The sequence below is a fragment of the Cornus florida genome, unplaced genomic scaffold, assembly GCF_030987335.1.
Source record: "Cornus florida cultivar Cherokee Brave unplaced genomic scaffold, ASM3098733v1 CherokeeBrave_3.0.0_Hap2_Chr05, whole genome shotgun sequence".
Lineage (NCBI taxonomy): Eukaryota > Viridiplantae > Streptophyta > Magnoliopsida > Cornales > Cornaceae > Cornus > Cornus florida.
Window position 1 is genome coordinate 86160369 of NW_026775575.1, and position 11795 is coordinate 86172163.

Below are 11795 nucleotides of genomic sequence, written 5' to 3' on the forward strand. Positions count from 1 at the left end.
CCGACCCATTAAATGGGTTGTGAAATGCCAAATTTGACATTGCTATTTAATATTAAATTAAAAACTATAATTATTATTTCAAAATTACAAAAATGCCCCTTTATAATAATATTGTTTAATTTTTGGGTTGTTATCTCACCAGAGATTGGTCACGGCCTCACAAGTTTGGTAGTAACTTGATAAGTTTTATTAATTTAAGGATTTATTTTTTTTAATTTATAAATTCTACTGTGAGGATTTTATAATTTTAACTCTTTTATTTTTCTATAATGGAACTTTTTTTTTTTCTTTTGTTGGTCTACCAAGCTGTTGTACCTTGTTAGTTTTGGCCGATTCACACAAGAAGCATTTTTTTGATGTATCAAACAGCACACTAGAGAGATTTTGTTTATGAAATTTTTTACCACGCGCCCTTCCAATCAAAGTTTTTCATTTACTTTAGAACTTTTCACTTTTCTATTTACTAAAAAAACATAAAACTTTGATTGAAACACTCGTAGAAATCATTAATTAATTTTTAATAGTAGGAGTGGAACATTTTAATTTGTTCAAACTCCTCTAGATCTCATGCCAATCCTTATGCATTGTCTTAACAATAGCTTTAAAGGGGCCATAATGTAGTAGAATAGAATGAAACTTTCCTTGTAATTTGTTTGAGAATGTAATAATTAATTCAATGTCTCTCCTTTAAACTAGAAATAATCTATTATTTATCTATGAGCAAAAAATTTATTCACATCAAGCATGTTAACATTGGATGTAGCTATTAAGTTTATTTTTAGTAAAAATAATGCTATCATATGAGTTCCTCTCATGTTGAACTCTTTTATCTAACCAATAAATCAAAAAATTAATTAAATAACTCACTTGACTTTTAACGTTTTTCAAAAAAATATGTTTTAATGTTAGAATTAAACAAAAGAGCTCATACCTTTTGTTGCGAAAGAACTCTTATACTAACATACCTTTTTTTTTTTTAATTTTTTTTTTTTATTAATTATTTGTTTTTACACTTTAAGGATGAAAGTGGCAGAATTAGGTCATAAGTAGTGAAAATTTACATGTCCGAAGCGAGCATTTTTTTTTTTTTTTTAAAAAAAAAATCATTTTTCTTAGATTAATGTTGAAAACATAAAGTATATTTTGAAATTAATTCTTGAATGGTTACAACTTTATTAAGTTTTATTATTTCAAACAATTAATACATTGAGTTGTAATTTTTGAGATCCTCACGCGGTGGTTGAACAATAATGATAAAAAAAAACAACATAAACCGAAAAACAGAAGCAGTTACTTTTCATGAAAAAAGAAAAAATTGGTGAGGTCACCCAAGGAGGAAGAAGACAAGCATTATAGGGTGGCGCACAATAGCAAAACCGCCATAGCTTACGTGCCTGCAACTGCAGGTGCATTAGCCAAGTTTCATTTATCTGGAAGATAATACTGATAAAACCAATAAGAGATAGACATAAATGAAGGAGAGATGCTGCAATTTTTTCTTGGGTTTTGTTTTTGTTTTTTGTTTTTTTCTTTTTCTTTTACTTTTTCCCTTATCTTCAAAGTGGTGCCAGTTCCATGTGTTATAAATAAGGGGGTACTTGGCAAAGCCATTGCATGAACATCTCATAGTAGTAGTTGTATAGATATATACACACAGCTTTAGATACAAAAACACACACATTTAGAGTTCTTACCATGGCTGCATCTTTCTCAGCACCTTCAATGGTATGCTATCAAACCCTTTCTTCTTCGCCCTCTAATTTCAGTTTGATTTCTTTCTTTCCTTTGCATGTCTCATTACACATGGATTCAAAATGTTTTTTTTTTAATCTATTCTATGCAATTGGCCTTGCAATATTTTCAACATTAGCTTTTGTTTCTTTCAATAAAATAAATTTCTGCTTCGCTTTGAGCTTGTCAAGCACTGATCATGGCTTTGGTTTGATTGGTTTCTTATGAATTGCACAAATTTTAGTTGTAAAAGATCCTGCCCTGCTATTTTATGGCAATGACAAAAGGGCAGGGCAGATACATGCCTATACAATATATATAGACCATTAGAAATACAATATATTATAGCCTATACTAGTAATCTCTCTCTCTGTGTCTCACACACACAGACACACACTCATGTTGATGTGTTCAAGAGTATAGTCTGTTTGGTAAATATAGGGAGATGGTGTCTTTTTTTTTTGTTGTTGCAAGATACACCAAGAAATTGTTTTAGCTTTTCTCCAAAAGAAAACAAATTTTGTTTAGATGTTGGAGAATCAGCATCCACTCTTTCTTCTATTTTACATTCTGTTTTGTTGTTAATTTAGCAGATCTAAACAAAATTATTGAAATTTCTATAATCTGTTATGAGAAGTCTTTCAATATGTTCTGGTGTATCTATAAGTGTATATATAGAGAGAGAGGAGAGATTGGCTCACTCAAAAATTTCAGGAAAATATTTATTATGGGGATCTGACATTTGACATATATGCTTTTGGAAGATAAAATATATTTTGAAAGTAGACTCATGCCATTTTGTATTCCTCTTGATGCTCTTACCCCACCCCAACCAAAAGAGCAAGAGATGTCCCTTTCAGCAAAATGCTTATCATTTTCTAGACTTGCCAAACAGTAATACCTATATTTCCTCTTGATCTAATTAATCATTATAGAAATTCTATAGGAATTTAATTGCTTTGATTTTTCTTGTGAAACCATTCTCTCCAAGGGCCTCGAGTGTTGTGAATTTACAGGGTTGATGTGAATGTGTCCAACTGAGGCAGAGAGAGAAACCAAAATTAGATTGTCTAAATAGGCCTTTCTTCTCTCAGATCCTGTGATAACAACTGATCTTGATGAGTTGATGAGCGAATAAGTGACGGCGCATATAGTGCTTAGCACAATCCACTTTTGTTGCTTTTCATATTATTTCTGATCTCATAAAAAAATGGAGCGTGATTGTTTTTTATAAGAAATTGAGCTCAGTTTGATTAAAAAATATATGAAATTTGCATTACTGAGTCAAAATTTTATGAACAGATTATGGAGGAAGAAGGGAGGTTTCAAGCAGAAGTAGCAGAGGTGCAAGCATGGTGGAACTCGGAGAGGTTCAAGCTCACCCGTCGACCATATTCAGCTAGGGATGTTGTGGCTCTGCGTGGCAACCTCAGGCAGAGCTACGGCTCAAATGAGCTCGCCAAGAAGCTGTGGAGGACTCTCAAGACTCACCAAGCCAATGGCAGTGCCTCAAGGACCTTTGGTGCACTCGATCCTGTTCAAGTCACCATGATGGCCAAGCACTTGGACACCATTTATGTCTCCGGTTGGCAGTGCTCATCAACCCACACATCCACCAATGAGCCAGGTCCAGACCTGGCTGATTACCCATATGACACTGTGCCAAACAAGGTTGAGCATCTCTTTTTTGCTCAGCAATACCATGATCGAAAGCAGAGAGAGGCTCGAATGAACATGAGCCGAGATGAAAGGGCTAGAACCCCATTTGTCGATTACTTGAAGCCCATCATTGCTGATGGTGATACTGGATTTGGTGGTGCAACTGCAACTGTCAAGCTTTGCAAGCTTTTCGTGGAGCGCGGGGCTGCTGGTGTCCACATTGAGGACCAGTCCTCAGTGACCAAAAAATGTGGCCACATGGCTGGCAAAGTTCTTGTTGCAGTTAGTGAGCATATCAATAGGCTTGTGGCTGCAAGGCTGCAGTTTGATATCATGGGGGTTGAGACGGTCTTGGTGGCGCGAACCGATGCAGTTGCAGCCACCTTGATTCAGACCAATATTGACACCAGGGATCACCAGTTCATTTTGGGTGTTACTAACCCAAACCTCAAGGGTAAGAGCTTGGCTACTCTCCTATCAGAAGCAATGGCTGCTAACAAAACCGGAGCTGAGCTTCAAGCCATTGAGGACAACTGGCTGTCAATGGCACAATTGAAGACATTTTCAGATTGTGTGGTGGATGCAATCAAGAACACGAACATAAGTGAGGCTGAGAAGAGGAGGAGGATGAATGAGTGGATGAACCATTCCAGCTACAACAATTGCCTTTCAAATGAGCAAGGCAGAGAAATTGCTGAGAGATTGGGGCTTCACAATCTTTTCTGGGACTGGGATTTGCCTAGAACCAGAGAAGGCTTCTATAGGTTCAAAGGGTCTGTAATGGCAGCCGTTGTTCGTGGCTGGGCATTTGCTCCACATGCAGACCTCATTTGGATGGAAACTGCCAGCCCGGATATGGTTGAATGCACCAAGTTCGCGGAAGGAGTGAAATCAATGCATCCTGAGACCATGTTGGCTTATAATCTCTCCCCTTCCTTCAATTGGGATGCATCAGGAATGAATGATGAACAGATGAGGGACTTCATTCCCCGGATTGCCAAGCTGGGCTACGTTTGGCAGTTCATCACATTGGCTGGTTTCCATGCTGATGCACTCATTGTCGACACTTTTGCTAAGGACTTCTCTAGGAGGGGAATGCTGGCTTATGTGGAGAAGATCCAGAGAGAGGAGAGGAACCATGGAGTGGACACACTGGCTCATCAGAAATGGTCCGGTGCAAATTACTATGACAGGGTCCTCAAGACTGTCCAGGGAGGCATCAGTTCAACTGCTGCAATGGGAAAAGGTAAAATTGTATACCCTCTCCTTTACTCTCAGTTCTTCACACATTGTTGCATAGTGCACATTAAGTACAACGCACACAAACACACACACACACATGATGTAATGTATGTTGGTAATTTTCAGGGGTGACTGAGGAGCAGTTCAAGGAGACATGGACTAGGCCAGGGGCAACAGACATGGGTGATGGCAGTGTCGTGATTGCGAAAGCAAGAATGTAAGAGAGCTACTGGAGTATGGTGCAGGGGAGCTTGGAATTTTCTCTAGTTTCAATTTATGGAACTGAAGTATAATAATATGTTTCAATAATTTCCATAGTTGATTGGGCCAGTTTGGGCACTTTTTGGCTCACACTAGCTCTTTGGAGCCTTCATTAAGAAGAGTTATGACTCAAATCTTGTATTTTGGTTTATGTTATATGCTTGTAATGCAAAACTTTTTTTTTTTTGAACTACTTGCTTTCCATAACGATCTTAAGCTCAACAATGCAATGGATTACAGCAAATAATATATATATAGATACACATGTATGTATAATGTAGAGGATTATGAAATTTGCCAATTCAGAGTACTCCAGAATAGGTTGATGAACCAAATTGCCAATTCATTATGTTTTGCATTCATATGCAATTCACAAGTTTCACTTAAATTTCTCTATTGTTTTATTTTACCAACTAAAGACAAACTTGTATTGCAATTTTCAGTTATTTCTCTCATATTTGAATGAGTTTTGTAATTACTTAAAAAGAATATCCCGAGTGAAATGTGAAAGAACAAGGCAATCACTAGATTGGTTAAGGAATCAAAATCCTTTCAAACAGTTCATAGGATAGATATTTGGTTGAATGAAGCCATAAATACACTGAATGATGGTCTTTGATAGAACCATGACTGATAGATATAATGGAATTATAAATACATTATTTATTTATCTTTTGAATTGTAAAAATTAAAGCTTGAAGTTTTCAAATATGTCTGAAACACTCTTCTAAGGCAGAGAAGGTTCTAATGCATAGGATCAATTATGATGCACAAAATATTCTAATGCATAGGATTAAATATAATGCAAAGAGGGTTTTCGTTGATTATGAAAACCGTTTAAATCTTCGGAAAGCTAAATGACACGATAAGTTTTTTAAAAATTGATTCGAAAAGATTCATTTTCGATTGAAAACAGGTCAACCATCATATATATATATATATATTGTTTGGACCAAATTTGATTGTTTAAAGATTATTTGTCAAAAATAAAATTTAAAGACATTTATTGTTATTTAAAAAATAATTAGAAGTAGCTACTGAGTTTTTTTTTTCAATTATTATTATTATTATTATTATTATTATCATCTTGACCAAAAAACACATTCACTTTTTCACTTTCACTATTTGAGTTGGAAGTTACAGTTTTGGTAATCATGGCATAATAATCCTAAAAAATTTCAAGGAATTGAATTTGTATAGAGATGAATTTCTCAAATTTAATTAAAGTTTAAATAATCAATTAGCCTAAATTTTATACTTTTTCAGATAATTTTTTGTATTTTAATAACCATTAATTATTCTTTTCTACAAATGGAGAATTAAGTAGTATAACCTTTAATGACCTTTATCATTTTAATACCTTTTCTCTATGATGTGCTCGACTATCGCTTTCTTCTCTCTGCCGCGTTGACAAGTGAGATTCATGGTGGAAATTTTTAAAGCACAAACATGTCCGCAACAAGATCTGAACGTTCGTATACACTATGTATACCACCAACTCAATTGTCTGATCTAATTTCACTCATTTTTGTTGTAAATTAGGGTTTCAGATCTCTCCACATGTATTTGTCGAAATGAAAATCATTCTATGAATTGCCATAACTCTCTCTTGAAGATCTGCTTTTCGCAAGCCCTCGCGAAGAAAGATCTCTCTGTCGCAGCACCATACGCAGATGAAGGTAAGCTTTCTCAATCCCTTCCAGTTAAATACCAAAAGATCTTTGTTTTTTTGGATTTGCAATTGTTAGAGGCACAACATCTTAAATCAACATCTATTTCATTGTATAGCTTAATCGACACACACGTATACGCCGAATATGCATGCAAGGATATGGTTTTGTTTAATGTTATCTGACAGTGACAGAGCTATGGATTTAGATTTCTTAAGATTAAGATGCCCTTTCTTATAATAATTATTGAGGGCATGGTTTGTGTTAGAGGAATGATAAAAGTAACTATGAAAGGTGGACATTATGGTGAATTTTGCTTCTGATGGGTCTTCTGGGTTTTGCTTGTTTGAATGTCAGTCTAAGTGGATCCAAATTGTAGGATTGGTTTGTGCGAATATTGTGACCCTGTGCTCTGTTATTGTCAAAATCTATGTCTACTCGATAGATTTTAGGTGAATGGGGCAAAAAAGTGTGTATGAAGATCCAACTGATTGCTGCGGGGCATGATAAGATGGGTTTTTTAGTACAAGGGAGATTGGAAATGCATTATGGGAATTTCATTGCATGCTGTGCAGAATATATTCATATATGTTCTTTCGAACTATGACTTCTTGTTTCATAATCTGCTTGCTAAGAGGTCAGAGAAAACTAAACCTTAATCCTTTTGGACTATTCTGTATTTAGTAGGTTTGGCCTTTATATTGCCTTATTAGTGTTAATAGATTGCTAGAAGTAAACCCGTTTCCAGTTATAGTCAAGTGCTTGATGTTGTACGGATAAAGGGGGAGGAGGGGGAAAGAAAATAAAAAAAAATAAAAGAAAAGAATGTATACCTGATCCAGAAGATAAATAAGAGTATATTTCAGGTCATGGAGATTCCAAGTTTTAAGCTGCAGGGCTGAATTTCTCATGTGTAGCATGGATATCCATTGCTTTTCAAGTTCATTTCTTTTTAACCATTAGCATTAATTACTAGCTCCATGGAATTTTCATTTTCTGAGTTGTTGATAGGAAAAGCCTGTTTCCTTTAATCTAGAAGCATGTTTAACACTAATGTTAGTATGGTAAACTGCAAGGAATTGTGATGTTATAAAGTGAGTTCGAAAGAAGTTTACTCCATTACCAAGACTCCAATATATTAGTGAGATCAATTTTTTCTTTTCCTTTTATGCTCTCTTAGAGAGACTAAGTTATTTTACTGTTATGAATATAAAACATGGCCATGTTTGCATGTATTTTACTTCAAGATAAAGTTGTTCATAATAAAGTTAACTTTGTACTGAATATTTTTTGCCACAGAATTGAATTACTCATAATGCATCCGACTTGAACCAGGATAAAATTGTCATAAGCTTAAGTTAGTAGAGTGTTCCTGTCAGTTTTAAGGGTGTGAGCAAACTTTTGTTCTGTGTCAACTCCTGCAAAGCTGTTTAGGTTCCTCCACATAAAAAATAAAAATAAAAAATAAAAGAAAAAGAACACATGTTTATCTTACTCATGTCCATTTGTGTCTCACTGTAATCAGTTACGTTGACCCATCCATGCTTTATCCCTTGTTGAAATAGATTTGAGCAAATAAGATTATCTCTTTTCATCTGCTAAAAATATAGTGTCTCTCTCTGTCTCTCTCTCTTAGTGTTGCACTGCAGTCATTTGGTTGGACAAAGATAAACTTTGGTTATTATTCTGATACCACTGTAAATTTCTGAATTCTAGACAATTATGGTTCGCTACACATATATGTATGTACAGTTCAGGATTTTTGATTGAAGAACCAGAGGTTGATTTCTAGTTTATTAAGTATCTAATTTTGTTTGATAATGTTAATTTTAGAAATACAATCTGGACATTCGAATTGGAATATAATATTTAATCAGCACTACCATATTTTGAATATTATATGGTAGCTTCCATGGCCAAAATGACATTGATACTGTAAAATTTCTCCAACTAATTGGTTAAATGATATTTGATCCTTAAATTAGAATAGATGTTATATTCTCTTAATTTTCCTTGGTTTCCTTTTTGGTAGCATTTTTGTATCTCACTTGTTGCTAATTTATACGTATATATATAAATCTGCTTTTGTTGTACTCGTCTGAGCCCACCTAAGAAACATGGACATGGATGCTACATGTAGACATGACAAAACACAAATATGTTGACATGGGAAGTCTTAAACAAGCAATACCTGGAAATGTGAAGGACATGTCAGTAACATTAATTTTTATTTTATATACAATAAATAAATATTTCTGTGGCTGTAAAATTAAATATATAACTCTTAAATCATATAATTGTAATCTATCTTGTCACATAGATAGGACATACCAAGAAAACAACATATAGATGTATACATGTTTTTGTTTGTGTATATATTTAGGTATGTATGCATATGAGTGCACACAACTTTAATGTCTTCTTTCTTACTCCCATACTCAATCCTTCAATAGAATCTCCTTATATCTTTTGTTTATATATAAATTATATTTAAACCTTGAATTTGATTTTATATTACAGTTATATTTTTTTTACATACGTAAAGGAAGTCATACGACTCATACCAAAGTTCAAGGTTTATTGGTCACATATTAACATTGTTCCAAGAGGTTTTGGTCATTCTAAATTTTATAATTTTTAAAATCTCAGACACTTCCAAGATGTATTAGTTCCCAGGAGTGTCCAAGGGACACGTGTCTAATATAGATATGATTCCTTATTAGAATTTTTTGTGCTGCTTAAGGGTATATAACTCTTCTTGACCATCAGTTTGATTTAATTCTTGGTATCTCTAGTTTTGGTAGAACATTTCCTTCTTGATTGGATGGATTATTCGGGAATGTCTGAATCACGAAATAAAGAAGTTCAGGTATACATTATATCTCGAAAGATACTAAATTTGTATAGGGATGATAGGAACCTTTTTGAGAATTGTACCCTTAATTGCTCACCCCCATGGCCCCATATGGATGCCATGGTCAGCCTTCAACTACTGTTCTAAAGAGCTTGTAGGCTTTGCATAGGAATTATGGTAAGAAACTCTAGAATCACATCTAAGTGTGTCATATCTTATAGACATTTGCGCTTGTGTCTTCTGTGAGCATTTTTTTTTTTTGTGCTATTCATATGTGCAAACTATGGGGTCATTTGAAAAGTAACATTGAATGAAGTTGGGAGGATTATGATGTTCGGACATTTACTCTTTGTTAGAAGCTAGACTTAGAGCATTTCGAGTAAAGGGCCTTTGGTTTTGATATTACTACTGGTGCTGTAAATGCAGTGCTTCTGTCTACATATACATCCACAATGATAGATAAAGTAAAAAAATTGGAGGAAGAGAACTGAAAGATCTAGGCACTGGTGATAGTTGAGGTGAGAGGATGATGGACATGAATGTGTTCTTGAAACAGATGACAGCCCTTATTGGCTCCTTTGTTTTTTTTCAGTTGATAAGTCGCTTATGGGCTCCTATCTTAAGGACTCCAAAAAGCTGAGATGTATTAATTGCACAAGGATTATCCCTAAATTGCAGTCTATAAGTTAACAAAATATATCCAGATAAGTTGGAGGATAAATGCCATTCTTTGGCTGAAAGAGAATGAAGAACTGAAAAAACTTGGCTATTCTTTATTAGCATTTTGAGCTCTTGCTTAATACCTCGATTTTTATAAACCAAGTCCAGCAAATCAATGTTGCATGGTAGCCCTGAGTGTTGTGGTACTATTAGAGTTCCAGATGAACTTTATCCTGGAGTTGAATTAAAAACTCTGCTCTTGTTGGGTTGTTGGGAGAGTGAGTGGGGGTTGAGGGTTCTAAGATGCCTTTTGTTTTTCTGGTTGATGGTGACTGAAAAAAGAGGTACCTCTTACTGTTAAAGAATAGAATGCTGAAAGAACAATTTTTTTTGTCAATTTGATGGCATGATGGTCAAGTGCTCAGTTGCCAAGAATGAGAAATAGGTTTGCAAGTGAGAATAGTACCTTTAAGCATCTGTGTATACAGTCTCCTCTCAGCATGAGGTGCTGGACTATTACGGGGAAATGGCCTGTTTACAGAAGTTTGCTAATGTGGTTTGGTGTGTGTAAATGAGACATGCTTTTCTGGAACTAAAAATTGATTGTGTGGCAAGTCAGTACAGCCAGGTAAAAAAGTGGGCTGTGGAGTTCTATGTGATTCTGTTTTATTGTATCACTACAATTTCCTCAACCAAAGCATTTACTTGCATTCACTACAATTTCCTCCACCAAAGCATTTACTTGCATCCCATGATCCCAGTATGAAAAATCTTAAAGAAAACATCTGAACAATGCATGGCTTGCATTATGTGTTATGATTTATGCATCTTTCCGGGGACAGGACAGGTTTTTATTTTAGAGGATTCCCATGGTGGGTTGTGGTGCCACTTCCAGTAGTCTTATCAGTCTATGCCCTAATGTTTTTCAACACTAAAAGAGTCGGACTTCCTTCAATTTGCTTTTGCACTTCCTAGTTTCCAACAATGAGCAAATCACTGTGTCTTTCAGAAGACTTTTCCAACTCTCCTTGGGCATTTTTTTTTTCTTTCTTCTCCTCCCCCCATTCAGGAATCATCTTATAGAGATCAGAATTTATGTGTTCAAGATTGTTGGTCTGACGTTGAATATTATGTAAAAAATCAACTATACCTTGAAATTCCCCACCTCCCTTCCTTTCCTTCTAGCAAACAAGGCACACACACACTTTACCCCAATAGGGATTTGAACGCTCAACCTTCCACACTGGGAGGTAGAGTAGTTACCATTGGGCTATAATCCTTCTTGGTACCCATACCTTGGGATTGACATGCTTCATTTTTCAAGAAGAGAGAGAGAGAAAAAAAGAAGGTGAATTGCACTACTGATGATATTTAATTTTGTTTTGTAGTGGACACTGGAGTGCTTAAAGGGCAGACGGGAGATGTTATAGCAAGGCAGTAAGTAAGCTTGCAAATGACACTAGTTCAAATGATGTGGTTATAGCAGTTTTTATCTGTTTGCACATATTGTAGGTGTCAAGAATTATGGACCTACTCCGCTCCTCCTCCCCCACGCCCTCCCCCTCCCCCTCCCCCTCCCCTAGAGAAAGAAAAACAAAAGGGGGGAAAGAATAAATCTTACCTCAAAATTCAGCTGTGCTCATCAACCGAACTTCAGCAATTGCCTGTTTTGACTGATACCTGAAATCTACTAGGAAAAATATTGTTGTTTGTTTAAA

At 35.2% G+C, this 11795-nt stretch overlaps 1 protein-coding gene and 1 long non-coding RNA gene across 2 annotated transcripts; both read left to right on the forward strand.

Moving 5' to 3' along the window:
- Positions 1 to 1104: 1104 nt before the first annotated feature.
- LOC132310310 (isocitrate lyase) lies at positions 1105 to 4853 on the forward strand. Its single transcript, XM_059808494.1, has 3 exons — positions 1105 to 1725; positions 3034 to 4636; positions 4759 to 4853. The coding sequence occupies exons 1-3, from the start codon at positions 1696 to 1698 to the stop codon at positions 4851 to 4853; spliced, it is 1728 nt and encodes a 575-aa protein (XP_059664477.1). The 5' UTR covers positions 1105 to 1695.
- Positions 4854 to 6249: 1396 nt separating this feature from the next.
- On the forward strand, positions 6250 to 11795 carry LOC132307346 (uncharacterized). Its single transcript, XR_009482215.1, has 2 exons — positions 6250 to 6572; positions 11466 to 11795. It is a non-coding gene; the product is annotated as an uncharacterized LOC132307346 (long non-coding RNA).